This window comes from Apostichopus japonicus, chromosome 12 (genome assembly GCF_037975245.1).
Source record: "Apostichopus japonicus isolate 1M-3 chromosome 12, ASM3797524v1, whole genome shotgun sequence".
NCBI classification, from domain to species: domain Eukaryota; kingdom Metazoa; phylum Echinodermata; class Holothuroidea; order Aspidochirotida; family Stichopodidae; genus Apostichopus; species Apostichopus japonicus.
In genome coordinates, this window is record NC_092572.1 from 6,233,049 (window position 1) to 6,256,709 (window position 23,661).

The 23,661-nt window shown below is 37.7% G+C and overlaps 2 protein-coding genes across 10 annotated transcripts in view; one reads left to right on the forward strand and one right to left on the reverse strand.

Annotated features, from left to right (window-relative positions):
- Window positions 1-13,737, reverse strand: part of LOC139977877 (uncharacterized) — a 221,559-nt gene extending 207,822 nt beyond the window's left edge. For all 9 annotated transcript variants that reach the window (XM_071987580.1, XM_071987579.1, XM_071987576.1 and 6 more), the window contains exon 1: window positions 12,842-13,737. In XM_071987580.1, coding sequence (XP_071843681.1) covers window positions 12,842-12,996 — 155 coding nt within the window. In that variant the 5' untranslated portion in view covers window positions 12,997-13,737. The remainder of the gene's footprint in view (window positions 1-12,841) is intronic.
- Window positions 13,738-19,689: 5,952 nt separating this feature from the next.
- LOC139977880 (uncharacterized) lies at window positions 19,690-23,385 on the forward strand. Its single transcript, XM_071987583.1, has 2 exons — window positions 19,690-19,923; window positions 20,828-23,385. The coding sequence occupies exons 1-2, from the start codon at window positions 19,881-19,883 to the stop codon at window positions 22,027-22,029; spliced, it is 1,245 nt and encodes a 414-aa protein (XP_071843684.1). The 5' UTR covers window positions 19,690-19,880; the 3' UTR covers window positions 22,030-23,385.
- Window positions 23,386-23,661: the final 276 nt, after the last annotated feature.

Here is a 23,661-nt window from a genome sequence, read left to right on the forward strand (position 1 = left end):
TTTCTTTTCTTTTTTTTTTTTTCTTTTTTTGGGGGGGGGGAGAGGGGGTGCTTATTTATGTGTCTTCCTCTAGTTCCAGTACAGAACATGGTATTTCCAGACTGACAAATACAAGGTTTCTAAATGTCACTTCAACACATAGTGCTTACAATGTTATTTAACTGACTTCATTTCGGTAGGTATAGAGCCACATTATAACTACACATAGTAAATGTGAGTCATCTGTAGTGCATATACAGTAATGTTAATGTTGCATGCATTCTGCTCTCAGAACCCAAGCAGTACATTTGTTCTAATGACTAACAGTCCCAGTAAGGGATGGTGGGACAATGACAGGAAAGGAACAATTTCCTAAAGTTGTGCTAGTAAATTATACCACCTTGACCTAACCATCCTTGAATAATATTGGCCTTCAGAGTTTTATAAAAATAACTCACACAGAAGTGTATTTGGAATGAAATTCATCAATGTTTCTTGATCTTAAGGACATCTCTCAGATACGCTGTAAAGTCATTTGTCAGTTCAAAATTAAAATTTTCTTAAACCGGTTTATAAAAATTTGGGCCTTAAGCGTAAAGTGGTTTCTCTCAGTGGGATGTACAATTGCCATTGTCAGGGAATAATTTTGACTGGTCGAACCGCATGAGTAAATCTTTCAAAAACTTTCAGCAAATTTTACCTTTCAACAAGTCATTGAACATTGTACTTTCTTTGTCTTCTTCTTCTTGTGCTGCGAATTTCCTGTGCAATTATTATTAGAACCCTATAAATTCTTATAGTGAACATGTATATTAGATTGCAGTCAGTGGCGGAGCTAGGGGTATTGGTCAGGAGGGGCGAGAATGGTCTATAGGGGCGCTTTCGACACTATCTAAGCAGAGTGCCACCACAGGTTGGCGCGTAGCATACAGAACTTTTTTGAGTAAAGATACTTCCTAGATCGCCGGAAATGACCCTTTCCAAGCCTGGCTAATTTTCAGATAACGGAGAATAAATAGATGTCATCGCCAAATTACATCACAAAATGTGACAAATGTCAATAGCTAAATAAGAGGGCGCAATAAAAAAGTCAATAATCGCTAATAAGTAAAAAGTGGTAAAGAGCTGAAAAGGGCGCCAGCAGTCCATTTGAGTCCATCAGAGGGGGCATCCGCCCCCCCTGACTATATGGATGTTCCGCCACTGATTGCAGTTGAATACATTCATCTATATCAACTGTCTAATTATATTATATAAGACATCTGTCGTACCTCCCAATGTATTAACTACAGAGTCAAATAGTGGTCACTTGTCTCAATCAAACTTCAAAACATTAGGCTTTTGCAAGCACTTTTACTCTCTCTATCGGACAACTTACTTTAAAAGTCAGTTGATCATGCTGTTGGCATTGAACCTCATTCTTTTTCTTCTTTTTCTTTTGGAGCGAGTGAGGGGTGGGGCAGGATATGAGATTCCATGGCACCGTCTACCCAGTAGGCCTACTTGCAGATTAGATGTCTTTATTAATGAATGTTTTCCCTGGGACTTTCCAATATTATATGAATATAACAAGCAAATTTAAAACCGAATGAAAAATTTGATTTTTCCTTGAACTCTAAATTTATCTTTTTTTTTTTTTTGGTCACTTCTATTTGAGAGTAGACTAAATAATAAAATGCAGTGCTATGAGCTTTAGTTTGAAATCCTGTAGAAAATGCAGTAAAAATCAATGGATTCTTACTACAATTACTGACATTCTGTGCTGTGCTGTAGTACTATATATACTATAATGTACTCTATCCTACTCTAATCTTCCGTACTGTACTGTGCAGTGCTGTGCTCTATCCTACTCAATCTCTTCTGTACCTTGCTGTAGTTTACTGTGCAGTGCTGCACTGTAGGCCTATTCTTCTGTGCTGTGCTCTAATCTCCTGTGCTGTAGTGTACTGTACTGTGCTGTACTGCCCTGTGCTGTGCTGTGCTATACTGTACTGTACTGCACTGTTCTGTACATGCTATACTGTGCGCTACTCTACTCTACTGTGCTATACAGTAGTGTGCTCTATTATACTCTAATGTACTCTACTGTACAGTACTGTAATGTACTGTGCGGTGCTTTACTGTGCTGTGCTCTATCCTACTCAATCTCTGCTGTACCATACTGTAGTGTACTATGCAGTGCTGTAATGTAGGCCTACTGTGCTCTGCTCTGCTCTACTGTGCTGTACTGTACTCTACTGTACTGTGCTGTGCTTTGCTGTGCTGTACTGTATACAACATATCTCTTGTGAGGTATTTTACATTAACATACATGTTTAAACTATCAATGGAGTTCCTATCTCAACATTCCTATGCATATCTTGTACATCACATGTTGCCTTTTGACTTCAGTTTGTTATATGCCTTAGAAATGTCATCAGACCTCCAGTAAAGTGTTTGTATCCCATTTCACTGTTTTATTCCTCTTTGTATCTATTTACTGACGGGAATCAGTTTACCACCCACAAATTTCTCTCAGACGAAAAGAAATTTGTTGGTAACATTGTCATAGTACCGGCGACGACAACGACGGTTGTGTTTATAATAACCTCAACTGTTCAGACTGGCTTGACTCCCATTGTCATTTATTTTCATTGCTGAAGAAGATAACCTTAGTTTTCAACTTCACATTCAATTGTCAATTGTCAATTTTCAATTGTCAATTGTCAATTGTCAATTGTCATTGTCAATTGTCAATTGTCAATTTTCAATTTTCAATTTTAATTTCAAACTCAATTTCCAATTCAATTAGTGAATTTCATTTTCCAAGCCAATTCAATTCAATTTCCAATTCAGTGATGTTGACGACTGCAATGGAGACGCCAAAGAAAGAAAAGAAAAAAAATCCTCTTAAGGGGACACTTAAGCCAACCACAATCTTGACTGATGTGACTGAGTTCTTTGTTAAGAATAACCGGACCCCAAATTGCTAAGAAAACTCATGCACCATTTGGAGACTATATAAATGTCACGTCTGATTTTGTAAATATGTGTTGTCATATTACCTCTAGGAACTAACATTTGCATTTTGAAGAAACCTCTAATTCTCCCAAATGGAATCAAAATTTTCTTGGTTGTTTGGGAAGTTGTGCGCGACAGTAATCCCCATCACAAACACCAATAATAATGCTAGAGGTTTATGTGTCTCCTTTAACTCTTTTGGAATTTTTTTCTGCACACGACGCAAGGGCCACATGGATATTTTTTGTAAGATTGAACATTAAATGCAATAAAATTGAGGAACCATCACAGCCAGATGCTATAAAGATGACAGCAGGAAACCATTATCTGATAAAGGAGATTGAAGATGTAAGCATCAGAAATACAGTACAACTCTTAAAGCAACACTACATTAAATCATGTCCATTTTGGATTATATGCGAAATGAAAATGGATTCCATACTAAACAATTCATTTAAATTTCTTACCTTTTGCAGTCATAAAAAGTTTCATATCAAATGATAAAGAATTAATACAATATGTTGTGATTTTTTCATTTGACTTTTTTTTGTATGTACCTGTGTGGTGATTTGAACAAGCAGCTGGCAGACTAATTTGGGATTCAGACATAATTTCGTTGCTCACAATTTTTAACACAAAATTTTGCCCTGGCAGAAATATAGCTGTCAAACATAACACCACACTTTAACTTTGACTGGTATAAATAAAACATTACAAATACAGTAGCTGTCTGGCCCAAATAGGTCAATTTTCATGATCTTGTGAGGTCTTAGAAAAACTTTTGAGAAGGAATGTTGTCCTGCTACATGACCATAATATTAAGAGCTATGGACTACAAACAACACATCATGCAGTAAACCAATGTCGGCAAGTTTAGTTTCAACTTTATAGCTGCTTTTTATTTTTTATATTGAAGTAAAGAAAGTGATCTAACAGTTTCAGACAATACTATGTGTAGTAACACCAGTCTGGGAATCAAACCAATCTTCAAATATTTTCTGACTCGGTTAGCAATAATATGCCTCCCCCACCCCCCCCATCCCACCCCCAAGGAAAAAGGGCATGACGTGTGTTTAATACCACAGTTGTGCAATTCTACATTTCCCTTTTCTGTTTCACATAGAAACATTGAGCAAATAATCTAAATTAATTTGCATTTTGCTTAAAAATTGTAGTGGAATCCCTTTACTCATGGTGCTATTATTCAAATTTATTAAAAAGTGAAATTGTTGTGCATTCAGTTCTGCTGACATAAACATGATCAAATATTGGTTAAACTTTTCATCATATTTTTTTTCTCTCGATAGTGTCTTATTTTTGTAAATTTAAATCTGACCTTCCACAAGATTCACTTTACAGAGGGCGAGGGGGGTACTTTTGCCACCAAAAATGATTTGAGAGAGCCAAACTCGAGAGGATCGATCAACAACGATATTTTCCTTGAAAGCAGTGCTGGGTTTCTTATCCACTTAAACATAGATATATGTTACATTCATACAATTTCAATTAATTTTCTACTCTACTTGAATGCATATGTGGAGGGAAAATAAAGTACTTTATAAACACTGCAAACTCCTTTAAAGAGTGAGAGCTCACTATCAGAACTAATGTTATCATGGCCTTGTGAATTGGCCTCTGAACAATACTGAGGATTAAGATGAAAAGAAAAGACCTGACTACTGATACTGTACATGACACGCAATATGCAGTACAGAATGGATTTCAGCCCACACGAATAGTTTTAATAAAGAAAACTGAATATTTTGTTTCTTCTTTACCATTCCTTTTTATTTAACGAAATGGAAACCTGATCACACAATCCTTTATAACAAAGTGTCTGCAGATGAGTGTCGGCACAACTATGCGGGCAACAAAAAAGACAAGGAATTTTAATTCAATATTCTGCTTTCAGATAACAATAACTACAATATTAAGATTTTGTTGCAATTTACCGCCATATATAGATCAATTTGTAAGATCAGCCTACACTATAATCCTGACTTTCTAAGGCATTTACAAGGTAACAATGGGATACCCAGTGCACTCAAAACGAGGTACTTATTCATGGCATATAATCTGCCTCGGGGTATTGTCAAGGTTGGATATTTCTGACAGAGCTTCAAAATTATACAAAATTATTTGAACATTAAGTTAAGTCAGCACATAAGTGTAAGTTTATTGAGTGTTAAGTTAATAATAAAGAATATCCCAATATTCTTTGTCTCTCAATATTGTTGTTGTAACTGTCATATTTACATAACAATGCAAGACTAGTATATAAGAGCCTTTAAGCAGGACATACCCTACAGTACAGATGTATTCCACTTGTAAATTAATACAGACTGCATGAACCATAATGCATATTAAAATGGTACCAGCACTCAGGAAGGCACTGCTCAAGAATTGCTCAGTTAGCAGATATTACAATGATTGCAAGTCTTGGCCTAATTGAACGAGCACATTGGACTCAAAATATAGCAAATTATAGATTTGCAAAACATCCTTAATCATTGCAGAACTTAAACCATTAAATATTCACTGTATACTTGTGCATATTAATGAAATTGCCAATACAAATCTTGGTCTTGGTCTTGATACTGCACAAATCGCCCCTGATGTGGCTGTTGACGTGCAGTCCTTCGAGTTTTGCTTAATGGTGCTGCTGACTTTCCAGTATGAACTTGAAGAAGGCGGTGTTTGGTGCTTAAGCATGTACCATAATTCCTAGCCTAGCAAATAAGATTATTATTTTATTAAGTTAGTAACCTACATTAAACCAACCTATGTTACTACAGTAGCATAGCGAGCCAAGGCCTACAGTATTTTGTGGGAAGTTTGCTGTAGTGTGTTTAAACCAATATTCCATTTAATCCCATTAACGCCTGGGTACATCATATAACTATTAGGCCTAGCCTAGGCCCTAGGCTTTGTTTTTCTCATCCACTGTAGCCTAAGTTAGTACTGCATAGTGTACAAAGTAACTGCAGCATTTAATTTGACACATTTGATAGTCCAGTTATAGTCATGATCCCATAACACTACTTAGCGAGGCTACAGGTGGTCTAAATAATGTTACTACTAGTCAGGGAGGTAGATGCTACTCTTGCTCATGTAGGCTACATGACTACAGTAGGCAACCTGATGCAGCATGGTGGGCTCATAATTGACGCACTTAAGGATTTGATCAACCATGTCTATCAAGGAAAAATCCAAATCACTCAACTGTAGGCCTATGTGTTTTTCATATGTGTAGTTCCTCAGAAATGTTATGATCTCGAAATATTTAAGTTTCTGTGCTTATGCAACGTACAATTGAGCAGAATTTGACCACAAAATGTCTGCCGTGTCAAGTTCTTTCATACCCCTAAATTGACACATTCGTCGAAAGCTAACTGTAGTGTAGGCCTTAGTATACATCCATTTACTTTAGATGCTGTTTGCCATGCTCTGAGCCTCTAAGCTCAGACAGGTCAGGTCCCAGAGAGTAATGTTATCATATTGAGGTAATGTTGGTTATTTTTAGGGTGTAAGATTTCCAAATGCCCAAAAAACATGCAAAACTGGGGGGAGGGTGTTAAAAGCTTAAAAAATACCACAATTTGGTCAGAAAATAGCTGAAATGGATTAAAACTCATGAAATATGTAATTCTGCTTGACTGCCAAAAGTTTAGGTGGCCTGCTGTATCGTTTCTAGTAATAATTGAAGGTGCGTCAATAACGGGGGTGCGTCAATTATGAAGCCTACAGTAGATGCAGACGCTGCTGTCTAAACATATAGGCACGGTAGTCTACACGCAAAGGCTAACAAGTAACATACAAGGATACAGTACCCAGAGTTACTGAAAATAATATAACAACCTAAATCGACTGCTACCTCGACCATCAATAACAAAGATGACGTTACAAACGCTTTAGTCGGCGTTGTGGTGTGGCTATGGGAATTGTTTCCCAACACCGTTATGAAACCTGGCCATTCGATCAGCTCATCTGATCACGTTGAAAGTAATGGAAAGTGATGCTGGAAACTATCTAGAATATTGTGGGTATTGCAACTAGCATCCCAACTATGGAACAAAGTGGTCAGGTGTGGTTTATACTTACCCGCACTCTTTCCACACTGTATCATTACCATATAGCAGAATATAAGTTCTTATGTTCTGCTCTATGATCATTACTGAACTTTGTACATGCGTAATGTTACTCCGCCGAAGAAAGTTAGAAAAGTAATAAAATATCACTCCGTGCAGAACAGCGACGTAGCCAGGAATTTGAAAGGGGGGGAGCACTTTTTGCGACTGATATGGATTTTCAAAATTGTAGGCACGACTATCTGAGCGGAGCGCCACCATCGGTTGGCGCGGAGCGTACAAGAAAATTTTTGGTTTTACAAACCCCCCAGATGGCCGGAAACGGCCCTTCCCGAATGTTCATTCTGGTTCCATGGCCTCTTGCTAACTTGAGACACCTCATTCAATATCACTTTTAAACCAAAAAAAACAAACGAGTTAAAATAGTACGTAATTCAATACTACATAATGTTCGGTATTTAAAATTAGCAAAGTACATGTACAGAGTAGTCTTACTTTTCAACTGCTGATACTTGTAGATACATATATAGATAGGCCAGAAATGTCTTTGATACAACTATAGCCAGTAATTGTCTTTGATACAACTGTAAATGTTTAAGTTAGCCTAATATTAGAGAAGGCGAGAGCTATCCGACGATTGCCATCTGATGCAAATTTCTCAACTGTTTTCTCAACTGAAATATTATCTGCGTAAACGGGTTCTTAACTAGATGTTAAAAAAACTGGCAAGATCGGATTCTAGACTTTTTCGGCGGGTAGAGTGTTGAATGAAACGGCACGCGATAGAAATGACAGCCTAAATTAGAAGACTAGGTCACCTAATTTAGCCATATTCTTGCTACGTTCATTTCAATAGTTATTCCTGTCTGGACTCTTAAACTCGTCCAGCAAGCTTATGGATTTGAAATATGGGTGTTTTTAAAAAAGATAACTTGGCCAAAAAAAAAGTGTGTAGGCCCGGGCCTACAGTGCTACATACAGGCTACGCCCCTGATCACGGATATCATATTATCAGCAGATTTTGTTTCCTGTTTGAATTCTGTTACATGTTCTTTACATAATATATCAGAAAGACAAACTGAGTGCTCTTTTACAATTTTTCCAGTAGGATGATTCTTGTTTATTGTCCAATGTCTGGACTTTAATACATTTGACGAACTTAACTGATGGACAATATAAACTTTCATATTTTGTAATATAGCCAGATATGCAGTGGCCTAAAAACAAATATCGTTATCGTTAACAGTGTAATAATTATTTAAAGGAAGTGCGTATCACGTACGATTGCTATAGCTTAGCTTCATAACATGCTGTTCGTGCACAACTTAGGACGAATCATAGAAAGGATGAGAACGAACGTTGTCGACGTTGTTGTGCATACGGTTCGTGACATTCCATAGAGTGCGGTTAGGTAGGCAATATGTATTTTATTACGCAGTAGCCAACTGTAGGCTTGTAATAGGCTATAGGCTAAATTTAGCTAATTGCATCTGCCAAACTAAGTTAGTAGTTGAATCAGTAGGCGTGAATGTTACTACGATTATAATCGAATTAACGGAGCTGACGAGTATTCAAGATCAAAAGAGCACTGACAAAATACCCTGCTAAAAAAACAACAGTTTAAAAAAAAAAAATCGACACTGAAAGGGGGGGAGCGGTCGCTCCCCCTGCTCCCCCCCCCCTGGCTACGTCCCTGGTGCAGAACCTACGTCAGCACGTTTTACTACCACCTGACTTCAGTTGCGAGAAGTCAGGTACAATTGGTATAACCAACGGTGCTTTCAACACACTGTCAAGCATTTTTAAAAGCAAAAACATAAGCCGGAAAAGTAAGCTTAGGATCTTTGAGACTTTATTAAAGGGTATTTTTTTGTACAATTACGAACTGTGGGGCACAACGAAGGATCTTGATCGCAAAATTGACACTTTTCAAAGGAGACTACTTCGAAATATTCTCAACATTAGATGGACCAATAATAATTGGTTATCAAATGATGAGCTCTACAACGAAACCAACCAAACACCTTGGTCATCGATAGTCGCACATAGAAGATTGAGATTTTTCGGTCATGTAGCAAGACTCCAAGAGGACGCTCCAGCAAAGGTTGCTTTAAGAGAAGCACTGAGACATACTGCTAAACCAGTTGGAAGGCCCGTGACTACATTGCTTGGAAAAATAAAATCGCAATTCAAAGACATTAATATTAACAATTTCGAAGAAGCAATAAACCTTGCGCAAGATCGTGATACGTGGCGGAGGTTAATCACTGAGCATGTCAGATAGACGAGACTCAACTTACTACTACTAGAATATAAGTTCTTATATTCTGCTCTATGATCATTACTGAACTTTGTACATGCGTAATGTTACTCCGCCGGAGAAAGTTAGAAAAGTAATAAAATATCACTCCGTGCAGAACCTACGTCAGCACGTTTTACAACTACCTGACTTCGGTTGCGAGAAGTCAAACTTAAATAATGGCATGTACGTCATGAAATGTCTCCTTCACTGACCTTTTCATGTTTGCTATTCATATAGTAGTTGTACCAGAGGTCATTGTCTTAAACTCCAAAAGTCAAAGTCGAATCATAATATTCGTCATAACTTTTTATCTAATAGGGTTGTAAATGAATGGAACGGTTTAACTGAGAAAGTTGTAATTGTATACATGTAGTGTGAACGTGTTAAGAATGCTATGCATTGTAATCGGGATTATCGGGTCTGATTTTTTTGTGTCTTCGGTTTTTTTCTCTCCCATAGGGTCCTTGATGGAGACTTGATTGTCCCTCCTGATCCTTTTTTTTTGTACTAAACTAAAACTAAACCTACTCTCTGATGCCATTGTGTTGCAGTTCATATTGTATGTGTTGGCTATATAGGGATAGTATACCTGTTCATGGTTATACAACTCCATACATTGCACAATACAAAGAGTGGCGCAGCCAGGGGGAGGAGAAAAAGTGCCCCAACCCGCCCCCAAATTCTTCAAGGAGGGGACGAGAAAAGCAAAAAGTTGCACCGGTACGCAGTCATACTGTATACTACTGTATACACTGGGGCCAATATAGTTAAATTGTTGGAAAAGATAGCGTCGTTTTGCACGTACTCCCTTAACCGAAATAAATATATATAAATCCTCGTCCCTTAAGCATACGCCCCCAAGACGGACGCCAGCCATGTTTGTGCCTGATCCCTTAAATTCGAATTCGTTATGTGCAGGAGATGGCGTCTGTATGGAAATTCATACCAATGTCATCACTCTTCAAGTTCTGCTTGGTCCAGTTTGCGTTAGGTTGTTACTGAAATTTACGCCGACCAAGCCTAAAATCACCGGTAACTGTTTTAAAGAAAGTTGTTTGTTCTGTGTAAACCTTGATTCTTGGTGTCATTTTCGAATGCTTCGAAGCTTTATTTAACAGTTGTTGGTGCCTTTATTTTGCCAGTGGATTAAAACAACACATTCCTTGGTACCCGCTATAATTTTGCCGAAATGTGCTATCAGCAGATTGTAAAGTATTCAGCCCACTGGATTATTAATTAGCAAGGGCGTAGGAACCGGGGGGCTGGGGGGGCGCCAGCCCCCCCAGTGAAAAATGTGGAGGGCGGAAGTATCATTCCGCCCCCCCACTTCGCAAGTCAAAAAAACCCTTTTTCATTTCCAAATGAGAAAAAAATCTCATTTGGAGCACCAAATTGCATCTAAGGCCAGGTGAAAATACAAAATTAAGTTTACAAAATGGAGTGGGTGTTGAAGTGTGCTATATTGCACCAAATTGCATCTGAGGCCACCTGGAAATGCAAAAAAATCCAAAGGGGAGGGGGACACCCCCTCCCCTTAGACCCCTCCCCCAGGCCGGCCATCAGTCTTCAGCCCCCCCCCCACTCAAAAGTAACTTCCTACGCCACTGTTAATTAGTAAACAATTATCAATTCGCAAGCTCATTTACAATTTGGGTGAAATTCAATTCAAACATGGTTTTCAAATCAAAACAATCAAATCACGTATATGCCTACACCAATCTGTAAATTGAAATGTTATTATCTGACTGATATCAGCGCATTTATATGAAGGAAGATATTAACTTAAAATTTCCCGTCTAATCCTCAAAGGAAAACCAATGCTTATTAACAACTTCCTTCTTTTTTTCTTCTTTTTCTTTGATAACGTTTAAACAAAAATGGAACATATCTATAACTACACATTAGTGGTTCAATAATAGCCTTTGCACGCACAGCCCTAATTTATGTACAGTACAAAAAAAATTGTATAAATCATGGAAGTGACCAGAACCGTTCAAGAGGCCCATGCTATGAACAACTAAATGTGCCAATGTGAACCTGGCTGCTGAGACTGATACTTACAAATATAATTATACATATATTTGTCCCTAATGCATGTTTGTACGCTAACTGCTAAATAGGCCTTCCAAACTGACGTCATCAGTTTGACGTCATCCCATGAGAGGAAAGTTTGCTTCTCTGTTTATCGATTGGTCAACCGCAAAGCGATTTTTTTGTGGGGGGGGGGGGGGGTAATAGCATAGGATATCGTCTGCCATGATGTTTTTTAAACAGACAGTTGCGGGAACTACGCTAATGCTGTGGTAATGTGTATGTATATATATATATATATATATATATATATATATATATATATATATATATATATATATATATATGAAAATCGTAATGAGTTGGAAAATCAAGAACAGTGAAAAAACTTTCAGCCTCCACCGGGATTCGAACCACGGGCCTTCCGCTCTGTACGCGGACACCCTAACCACTAGGCTATGGACGCTGATTGTATGTCCAGAGGTTCGAAACCGGTAAGGAAGGTCGTAATTCCACTGTAGGCGTTTGTCACCTTTATCGAACAATACTAGTTCTGTTTTTGGTGACATATTTTTTGCCTTACTCTAGAGATCAAACATGATGCTAACCAACTCGAATATATATATATATATATATATATATATATATATATATATATATATATATATATATATATATATATATATATATATATATATATATATATATATATATATATATATATATATATATATATATATATATATAATATATATATAGTTAATGCATAACGTAAGGAGTCGTCCCCTGTTATCCCTGATACCAAGGTTGATTGGTTGTGACGTCATTCTTTCTTCCATCAATGAGTCGAGACACTGTAGGGTATTATAGTAGTAGGCCTAAGTATAAATAACTTTACAACGTAGACAATGGTGTCCCCAACTTAATTAGGAGCATCCCCAAAATGGTCACAAATGATTTGGGCTTAGGCCATGCAGTACCAAACTGCTATTTCACTCCGACGCATCATCTTAGTATAAGTCCCCAGTTCGAGTCACTCCAAGATTAATGTATGTCGTCCAGTTACAGAGTTGTTGGCAATTGACAATTCATAAACATGGACATGAAATATGAATCTTAGAGACTGACTTCGGTCAGCTTGCGGCTCTGCCAATGAGGCTTTTTGCAGGAGGATCTAAAAATACAATACATAACTTTTCTTCGGCATAAAGCACGTATATGATGAGATTGATAAAAGCAAGTGGCAGTTAACGTGAGGGGAAGAGGGGTGTCCATCATGGAGGGGACGGGGGGAGGCGTAAAAAATATTTTCGAGCAAATGACCCCATGCACCTATCCCACCTCGCCCCTCAGTACCGTTGCCTCACTACCAAATATTGTGATCTAATGTATGAATACATGAAATGTCATATTATGGTTGATATGGAATTAAATGACCTACCTTTGACTTGTCTGCACACCCTGACTAGAAACTACCTCCACTAAACACGAGGAAAGCACCAAAAGGATGAACAGCGTTAAATTCCATATTTTAATCCAACATTGAGACGGCCCTGTAATCGCGCGCATCGACGCGTCGTAGTTAAACACAACCATATTTAACCATTGGTTGGGTAGCAGGTTAATATAGCGATTGTTGAATTTAATTATACCATATCGACCACCGTAACTTAACAGAAATTAAACCTGGCCCTCACAAATGCTCACCCTAAATATTAACTCCGACGAAGTGAAAAAATTGCTCGATCTCGGTATTCTCCAGAATGTTATCGTCGAATAAATCAAGCTTACCCTATCAATGTCACAACTTTTCTCCCTAGGCAACACTGTCCCGCCTCTAGTTTCTGAAACGATCGATACGTTATGTAAGTCTATATACTGTAGTATGAAATCCACCACATAAGCGGGTTTCTCGTTAAACGTCTGAGACTGCTTGACTTACAGAATTATGTGAGCTTATTCAGTTAATATGCTGAGAATAGCCCACGTATAACTTCCCCACCAAAACCTCACTAACGAGACAAACTTTATTTTTGAGATGGTATATTCACCGTCAAACCGCTATACAGGGCAAAGTTATATACCTGTTTCCGGACATCAGGTCTCTTGTCATGCCAGACGAGTGTAGAGGGATTAACTACAATGGGAAGGAAACACTTTGAATGGATTTCCTATATGCTTGTCAGAAGCTAATCGCATTCAGAAACCCATAACATCCCAAGCGGAAGTGTATGGAAGCGATTTATTGGAAGCACAAGTTCAATATCTTGTTTACCTCATACTAAAATAAAGGAGCATGTTGAGTTGTATCCTTCAAGGCTAAACAAGTCGAATAAGGTTTCAGATATAAAATCAATTTAACTTCTGAGATGTTGTTCTTGGGTATAGCATACACACACATAACGCACAGTTTAAAACTTGGAAGTCAAGTTCCTTGGTTCAATGTAGGTCTAACCATGGACGTGTAGTCAATTATTATTATTATTTTCCCACATATTGTGTTTGATATGCCATTGAGTTGCCTGATTAACGTTGATCTGGACACGCATGAATCCCCGAGGGTAGATCAACTTAAGTTTCGCATAGTGACGATGAAGACATATGGTCTCTGTTCCTTGTCATGTCTTGATTCCAACCCTCGGCGATACTAATATGGGATAATTAGGTTCACTGCGTAACGGTGTGACTTATACTCCGTGATGGCACTTCTATCTCTGGAGATATCGAAACACCTGTTAGGGGTCGTAAAAGTTTCAGAAACATGTAAGTTGTAACCTCAGTCATGGGTTTAAAGGGATATTCCGGTCGGTGGTTCCAGTTTATTGCTTCACAAAATTGTTGTGGAGTCACGAAAGAATAAATCCCCGTAGCATTACGTATATAGTGATGATATGAACTCTTTAACGTTTCGTGATCAAATGCGTTTGACAACAGAAGGTGGAACAATCCATGAAAGGAATCATTGTGATTTTTTTTTTTAACACTTAAATCATTTACACACTACGAAATCTACACCTTCTACTAAAGGGTGTAGTTTAGTGATACAGGAAATATTGATATCTAAACAGACAACCCAAATGTATCATACGTGAATGATAAACATAAATAAAAGGATGAAAAAAGGGAATGAAAAGATTTTGAAAAACGTCCACCATGTTGACATCACACAACACTTAATATGATCAAGTGATGCAGTAGGAGAGGGTTCAGCTATGCTACATTCAATCAACTAAGTCTAACGCGAGGGATAAGATATTGAGAAGTGATTTTCAACTTAAAGGCATGAAGACTCGCGCAAAAAGAAACGTCTAATGCCGGTAATTTGACCTAGTTTCGAATGATCCCAGAAAATACGCACACAGCTTGCTACCGTCGGTAATAAGACACTAGTGTACAGTCAATACACACAGCTGCGTTCAATACCCACAGCACAGTGTACAAACGATGCAGCGATGGACATCTCAGGTCCAGCTAAAGATAACAAGGTATCACGTTTCATTACTGTCTGCATTTTGTAGCGACACGAACAAAACGTCACTTGCAAGCAACAGAAAGTTAACTTTTTCAGAGCGCGGCACGCGGTTTGGGCGAGTCTGCAATGCCTTTAAAGTTGGTGGAATATGTGTAACAATGTTTACCACCAGAATACTTAGTGGAATTATTGCTCTTTTGTACTCTTCGGATGGGGGGGGGGGGCTTTTTTTAAATGTACCACGAGATCCTGTAGAATATAACTTTTACGACAGTGGTGTTTGTCTATCTCTGAAATGAGGACGCTTGTCGTTTTTACTAAATGAACCAACTTTATTGCCCAATCACAGAGCAGAGAGCATATACCGTTAGACACTAGCTAACCTGTTTAATAATTGGTCTCAAAAAAGTTTGTTTTGAGATATTTCGGTTGATTTAGAGTTTACCTTTAATCTCCGCCAAAGAAGTGAGTATTGTTGATGTATTTTCTGAGTTCATTAGAAGTAGGATTAAATTAAATTAAAGAGATTTTAACGTTGGGTTGTGTTGAGGTTAATATATAGTATATTCATACCCGCTACATAAATGTAGTGTAAACAAAGTGAAGTTAAAAAAGACATTAACCGTCAGTTGCGGAAAGTGTAAATTGTAAGTCTTACAATAAAGCTTAAAAGCGTTTTGTTGTCACTGATATTGTTCACAAATGTATTTAAATGTTCGTTTTCTTTATATCTATTGTGTAGATTACTTCTTCATTGTATTTTGTGAATAAAATCCATACGATTTAAAGCGGAGTTGACTAGACAATCTGTAAATTTGTTCATCCCTGCGCCATTAGCGCCGGTTTTACCCCCCCCCCCGCCCAAACCCTTTAAACCTCTCATATTACAATCCAGCTTGTTGGGAAAATTTTGCAATGCTTATACCAAGTCTGCACTGTCCTCTATACCATGCTTTAAAGCACTCGTACTGACAGTATTGTCAGTACGAGTGCTTTTGAAGCGTGGAATGAAAGTACAATACATTACATAATGTCACAACTGAACGCAGAATCATCAACTACGCGCGCTTAATTATTTACTTATATGTGTGTGTGCGTGTATACGCTTACTGTGAATATCGACACCGTGTCACTTTGTATAAACACGTTTGATGGACATATATTGCTTAAAAGTTTTACCTTTATCCTCGACGATAACGCGAAATCTCTTGAGTACCATGCATCTTGTTTATCTACATGACCTTATACCTGATTTTCAACAGAGACAAAAGGATAACAGAAGTATCATGTATGGTGAATCTATTTCCTAGGCTCTTCATCGACAGCAATAAATTTAAGTACGATACTTGGTGAGGAAAGGGGCTAAAGCAACCTGGGTCCATGGTCAATATCAGATAAAGGCTGTACATTCTATTTTCCTTTTTGAATATGAAGAGCGTAAAAAGAGGGGGGGGGGCGGTGACAATTGTCCACTGAGTCCAACCTGTCCTCCTTCGAAACAGCTTCCTATACTGGAGTTTTTGGGGTGGACAAAGGGAGTGATGCTGCCCAATAGTAGGAACTTTTATGTTCCTTTTGACCCTCTGGTTTTTACACAGTTTAAGTCTATTCTGTACCTGGTTGGAATGTTGCATCGCATGTATACAAACTTATTGGACAGTTGTATACCGTACTTCGCGAGAATATTCAATAACCCACACTTAGGCGAATAAACACAACAACAATACTATAGGCTATATTAAAATTGGCACTTCTGCCCGTAAAACATGTATTAAACTTCTAATACTTCAACGGACTTCTCTCCTACCCTCACTAAATCTTACAATGTTAATTAAGCGGTCTTCAGTTACAACCTGCATATGACTTCTTCTTTTTTTCAATTTGGTAAATGTGATTAAAATATTTTTCGATACAATGAGTGAGATCACACTGTAATTTTAGCGTAGGCTGCGCAACTGACAATGTGCCAGGACGTCCCTACCTTTACATGCCCAACGCCGGGCTGCAAATTAGAATTAATTTGAATGTCAAAAAAAAAGAAGTGAAAAACAAAATCATAGCACGTACACTTCAAACTCATTTATACGGCATGTTACATTTTTCTTCTTCACAAAATCATTGTTAGTTAACGATATTCTGCAGCAAAAGATAATTGTTAAGAACAGTTCGTGATAACTAACTGCACTAATACTTATTCGTGTCTTTACACAAGTATACACTCTCATCGCGCAACTTTTTACTCTCAAGTTCACCATCTGATTTTATCAGTCTCAAGGAAGCAGATTTTAGTTTAGCTTGTATTTTTACATAAATATGTGAAACCTTAGACCATATATAGAAAAAGGACAACCATTGGAATTCAAAATCTGACATTTTAATTTAATTTCAACATCATCTACGGCAACAACCAGTGGCGGAGCTAGGGGTATTGGTCAGAGGGGCGAGAATGGTCTGTATGGGCGCTTTCGATTTTATCTACGCGGAGCGCCCCCACAGGTTGTCGCGGAGCGTACAGAAGTTTTTTTCAGTAAAGATACTCCCTAGATCGCCGGAAATGACCCTTTCCCGGCCTTTCTAATTTGCAGATAAACGAAGAATAAATAGGTGTAATCGCCAACAAAATGTTACAAATGTCAATAGGTAGATGAGAGCGCATTAAAAAAGTCAATAATCGTGAATAAGTAAAAAGTGGTAAATAGCTGAACAGGGCGCCAACAGTCCATTTGAGCCCGTCAGGGGGGCATCTGCCCCTCTGACTGTATGGACGCTCCGCCACTGGCACCAACTGCATAGGGTGGTAGGTAGTTATTAGCTATCTATACAGCCTTTTGCTTACGCGAGTTGAGTTTCCAGTGGTATCTCAGGTATACATAACGTGATACTATTTGACCAATCGTAGCAATCCTGTTTACAACCTGAATTTACTAAACTCTCTCTACATGTATATGATAGCTCTGGAGTAAGGTAAGCTTTATTACCCAAATAGGTGGCGCTCTGTTAAAACAGTCTCCAAGCGAATGGGAAATTTGACAATGCATAGTGTATCAGTTTGTGCTTATAACATAGCCTATGTCAGGTTAAAAGAGTATATTTCGGTAGATATTTAACCTGACAAAACTTTAAAATATCGTCGGATTTTTACAACTTTTTCACATTAAGTTAACTTATTCGTTAACTTGTCACAGTGTACCCTCTATATTAGCGTGACATACCTTTCACGGGTCAGCAGAAAATGACTTTTTAAAATGGATGAAACCATGATAGGCCAAGCTATTAGATATAAGCGAGTTGAAAAAGACGAAGTTTAGTGTGAAGCAGTTAGTTATATATAGAACGACACATGGCAACTGTTATGATCATATGGTCACAGTCAGAGTGTAAGCGGACTGGACTGAGGGGACGCCGGGAGGGGGGGGGGGATCTGGCGATATTGACTTTTCGAAAAACTTCGTACCATATTTGTGTTGCTCTTTATAAAATCATCATTAGTTCTTATAGGCTATGCTGCTACATTAAACACAACGTCAAAACTGTAAACCTACAATGTACCACTGTACACATATTCCGTAATGACATTTCACCAGAGTGTCTCTTGTATTTCTCTTCTAGAAGACTTTTGTATCTCGAATGCATTTCCGTGGAGGTCTTGCTTAGCTTAAATTTACCGGTGGGGAAACGTAGATAATAGCAGTGGCGTCGCAAAGGGCTGGCCTGGGGGAAAATCGTGCCCCCGGGTGCCCCCAGATGAGTTTTGTGTAATACTCAAATAAAAACATTTTTTACAAAGGACGAAACGCATATGTTCATTAGTGAAACTTCTTTCCGCCCAACTTTTCTAGCGGAAAACTTATTTTTGTTCTCTCATAATGGATAATCACCAAATAGCACCAAACTGCATCTTATGAACCTCAATTATTTAAAAACATTATCAAAGCAAAAGGGTTAATATCTATTTTTTGTATAACTTTTTTATCCGCCTTAATTAAAAACATAAATATCGGACAGACTAAGCCCGAAAATATTTGAACATAAAGTTACTTGAAGTTGCAAAATATAGCACCAAATTGAATCTGAGGACCCTTAATTAACAAAAACTCCCCTCCCCTGAGACCCCTCACACCAGACGGCATTCACAAATAACATCGTGCCCTCCTAATTAAGTGCTGTGTCCTCCCTATGCCCCCCTAGATTGAAATGTCTGGCGACGTCACTGTATAGTATAGCCTCCCAATTGTAGGCAATTGACAATGATTGCAACGAAAAACGTACTGACGCCTTTAGATTTGCTTATAGTAATTCACAACTTACAAGCAACTTTCATCTCAGCACTTTAAAGTCCCTTTGATCATTTTTTTTAGCAATCGGGAGGTTCGGGGTTCGATTCCCGGCCGGGTCATAGTAAGGTGGGTTTTTCATCCAAGAGAAATCTACGGTTTTCCCATCTGAAATGACTTTCTAAAGTGAAAAGATTCCAAAATTTGAGTTAAGTGTTGAATTGGAAGCCACCCGACGTGTAAGTTGTAATCCATAAGCCCTTGCGGGCTTCTCCCACATTTGTGGTCGCTTAAGCGTCGTAAAAATAACTGCTGATTATTATTATATGATTATAATCGATGATATCCTTATCCGCTTGCCATATTGGGAACTTCGACTGCTCAATATGTTTAGGAAGAATGAACGCATTCAAAACAAGGGATCAAATAAATAGGCTAAATATTTAAAAGAATCACGTCATTTTGTGTCTGTCGCTCAATATGCCATGCCCTTTTAAGTGATTGAAAATACACGTAACAAACTGTGTACTTCGTACGTCATTAATTACAATTGTAATATACAACGACAGAAGTAGTTCCCTGTTGCTACGCTATAACTGCACGTACCATACTGTTCAGTATATGTCAGAGACTTGCAAATGGTTACGAACGTATATCAAAACACATTAAGCTTGTGTTAATAATTAGTTGGATTTAACACAGAAGGACACAATAAAGGCAGTCACCCGAGCAATATGATAACATCAAAGATGGAAAAGGAATCTCATATGGTGGAAGGTAACGTAGCGCAAATTGAATATATAATCACCTTGTTTATAAACACTGTAATATGGCGGTGCAAGTTACATGCATGTAGTATGCTGTATGTATATTTATATAATACGATGTTCTGAAGTTGTTGATTATCAACCTTAGTATGAAGACGTGCATGTTGCAAATAAATAATTGTTGCTAATGGAAACGTCTGAGATTGTTAAACACTATCTATGTGACTTGTATTGTAACGATTCGATGGACTAAATAGTTAGTCCTCACTGAGTATGGTATTACGGGGTATTAGTGGGGGGGGGGGGGCGCTTTCAGAATGTAGTCTATACGCAATCTTTGCAGACGAATGTTAGCTGTCATCATGGTCTATTGTGAAGCTGTGTATTTTTTTTCAACACCAATATGTACGTTTGAATAGCTACATGCTCGTTCACCTGATAGTTATAGGCTCATTACCTTTTTAGAACTTTTTCATGTTGTGGTGAGCTGTTTCATCGTTCTTTTTATTCATATGGTGAAAACATCAGTAACAGATGTTTGAAACTTTGTATATTGGCTATGTGTGTGTATGTCTGTATATGACACTTAGACATGTGAACACGTAGCCTACCTCAGTTACCGAAAGTCAGTTTGAGTTGACACTTGGGATACCACTACATGGTTCACTGATGTTCCCTTGTAGTTTTTGATGAAGATCATAAGCATATTTACGAGTTGAATGGGCCTCAAAAATACAATTTCTTTATAACTGTTCCTTGTATTAACGTCACATGTAGGACAGATATTATGTCAGTAAACAATATCAACATTTGGATCATCCCTGCACTTAGTGTTCTGTAACAAAGAAATAAATTAATGCCAGCTTGCATTTCTGGTTAGATCTCACTGACAAAATGCATCTCTTACTTTGCAGATATTTCTACATGTAACGTCATGGTCAAGGAAAATATAACTATCAATATTGTAGCAGTTGAAGGACTTACTGTTAAAGTCACTTTGGGGAACGTTCCCGAATCTTACAAGGCTCCATTTCAGGTGACAGTGACGGAAATTTGCAAACAACATCCTCTCTCCCGAGGGAAACAAGTGGATTTTCTTTTACCACACGTAGGAAAGTATACTATCCAGGTAGTTCATCAACGGACCTTCATTACTTCGAAAGAGTTCACACTGTCAAGACCAGCTGTAAATGTGAAAAATTACAATGATGTACAGCAACCTCACGACGTGTTGCTTAAAACAGCAAATGGTAAGAATGATAGCGTACTTATAACACTGAGAGAAGGAGGAATTACCACATTTACAGGCAAAGATGGAGATAAAGAAACTCCTTACAACCTTAACTTCAATCCTTTTGCGATTGCAGAATGGAGAGATCACTTTTTCGTCACAGATTTATCCGGTAAAAGGGTTGTGAAGTTGAAGGATTCCTTCGATGTTGTTGGTAGCTTTAGCCACGATGAGTTAACTCATCCGACCGGCATTGCAACCAAAAACAACATAGAAGAGATATACGTTGCTAATGGGAAAGGTGGCAAAAATTCAGCGGTGTTAGTATTCTCCAAAGATGGTGAATTCATTCGTAAGTTTGGAGAAGACTTCTTCATTGATCCTTGGTCAATTATATTAAACAGTGCGCATGAACTAGTGGCATCTGATTCAGGTAAAAGGGAAATTCTTGTGTTTGGGAATGCAACATCAAACGAAGCACTGAAGAAATCATTTCCGATTCAAAAAATTGATGGATTTGTTATGACTTGTAGAGGCTTAGATGTGGATTCAGAGGATAACATTTATGTTGCTCTGCGTGCCCAAGGATATCGTTCTCAATTAGAATGTATTCATGTATACACCAAGGAGTTTGATCTGGTGCGTTCTATAGGACATAGCCCGCCTCGGTGGCTTTCTTTGAAATCATTATGTTTGTATTTACCGAAAGTTGGGAAGCATTTAGATAGTATTATTGAAGATATCTTTTTCGTTTTGGGTTTCAATATTGAAAAGGAGTTACACTTTTTGAGAGGCGTGCATTACGCAGTATGCGATGACCAACCTCTCTTAATGGTCGCCGATGCAGGGAACAAAGCCATAAGGACATTCTCCTTGGCTGAATAAAGACGTTTTCCTTGTATTCCTCTTTGACAATCGCGAGAATGTATTGGAACTAACATGTACAAAATGCTGTTTTATTTTGCGATAACATCTTTAAATTAAAGAAAAGTTCAAGTGAACGCTAAAAGAATAAAGTGACATATTTAATTTCCTTGAGTGCATATTTGTTTACTCAGTTAAAACCTCAAATGTCTGAAAATATTGTGAACTTTTATAACACGACTAAAGCAAGCAAATTATGTATACATATATCAATTCAGTAAGGGTGTTTTGCATGCTTTTAAATCTTTTGATATTTCAAATCACTTTAAACTTACTTTCGCTGAAATTCTTCATTTTTTTGTGTGCAGAAACTTACTAACTAAGTAGTAATACAACTTAGCTTATCATTAATCGGTATAACACATTTGTTAACACATTTGTTAAGACTACTGTTTATTACACTCCCATCGTATTTCTGTTGTATGGGTTGGTGGTGACTAAGTAAGATTGTGACTTACTTCATCAGTTATACCGAAAAAAAAGGTACATTGAAGCCTAACACTGTATTAAAACTTAAATCCCTTTTCCCTAGCATATGCTTTTAAGTTTCATTTTGTTGTTCAAGTTCAAAAAGAGAATATGTAAGATATAAATGCATTATTATGTTGCTGTATAGATTTTACACACCACAAGAGGGCACCCTATCTAAACAATTATATAAGTAACGAATAGCTTGTCAAAGACTTTAGAATTGCAAAGCTGCTGCAAAATTTGCTAATTTTAGCCTCAATGTTTCAGGAATTTATGAGCCACGTATACTTATCATCTGCCTCAACAATGTACCCATAATCTTCCACGGTATTAGTTTTCACAAACTGTTTGGTGGTTAACCTTTCTGATCAAAGTTTGGCATCGTGTATTTACATTACTGCTATGTTGGACATCATATATTTGCAGTACTTCAATATCGAGTACATTAATTTATAGATAACGATAACAGCCAGAAGTTCAAAATACAAATGTAATCTCTATTATCTATGTCAGCTGTCGATTTATACACATTTACTAAACTATGAAAAAAGATAGAAAAGGTAATGTGAGAACGAAAACGCTTGCCCTAGTCACCACTGTGTGATTTTATTCAGAAACATTAAAAGTTGATTCACCTCACACTGATTTGAGAAATAGTTTGTTCACCCTAACAATGGAGACCATTGTATTATTCATGAACTATGCTTAGAGTGACTAACCGGTGAACCGAGGCGTCAAGAGCCAGTTCCGGAACGGGAGACAGTTATGTCAGTGTGACCACTTTTTGCACTATTCGTTTTCCTTCAGTGTATTACAAAAGGAGAATACACTAGTCCTTATACAATATGTTCATGTGTCCTCTCTAACTGTTTTATCCATCTTATTGACCCCGGTTCCAGGGTTGTATCCCCTTCCCTTCCCCTCTCTCGGGTCAATAGGATTCCTATAGACACTTTTTAAGGTTATTAGTCTTTCTTAAAATGTGTGTGTTGGTTTTAAAATAAGATGAGGCTATAGGGGATTCTGCTCCATACCCAATACTCTTAGCCAAAAACAGTGTGCAGATGTATACTTAAAAAACAACAAGATACTACTTTTGTTGCATGAAGTCGGTCTCAAAAT

Coding starts and splice junctions, on each gene's coding strand:
- LOC139977880 (XM_071987583.1), top strand. CDS start 19,881: ATGATAACATCAAAGATGGAAAAGGAATCTCATATGGTGGAAG. Junction 19,924..20,827: donor GGAATCTCATATGGTGGAAG/GTAACGTAGCGC, acceptor CTTACTTTGCAG/ATATTTCTACATGTAACGTC.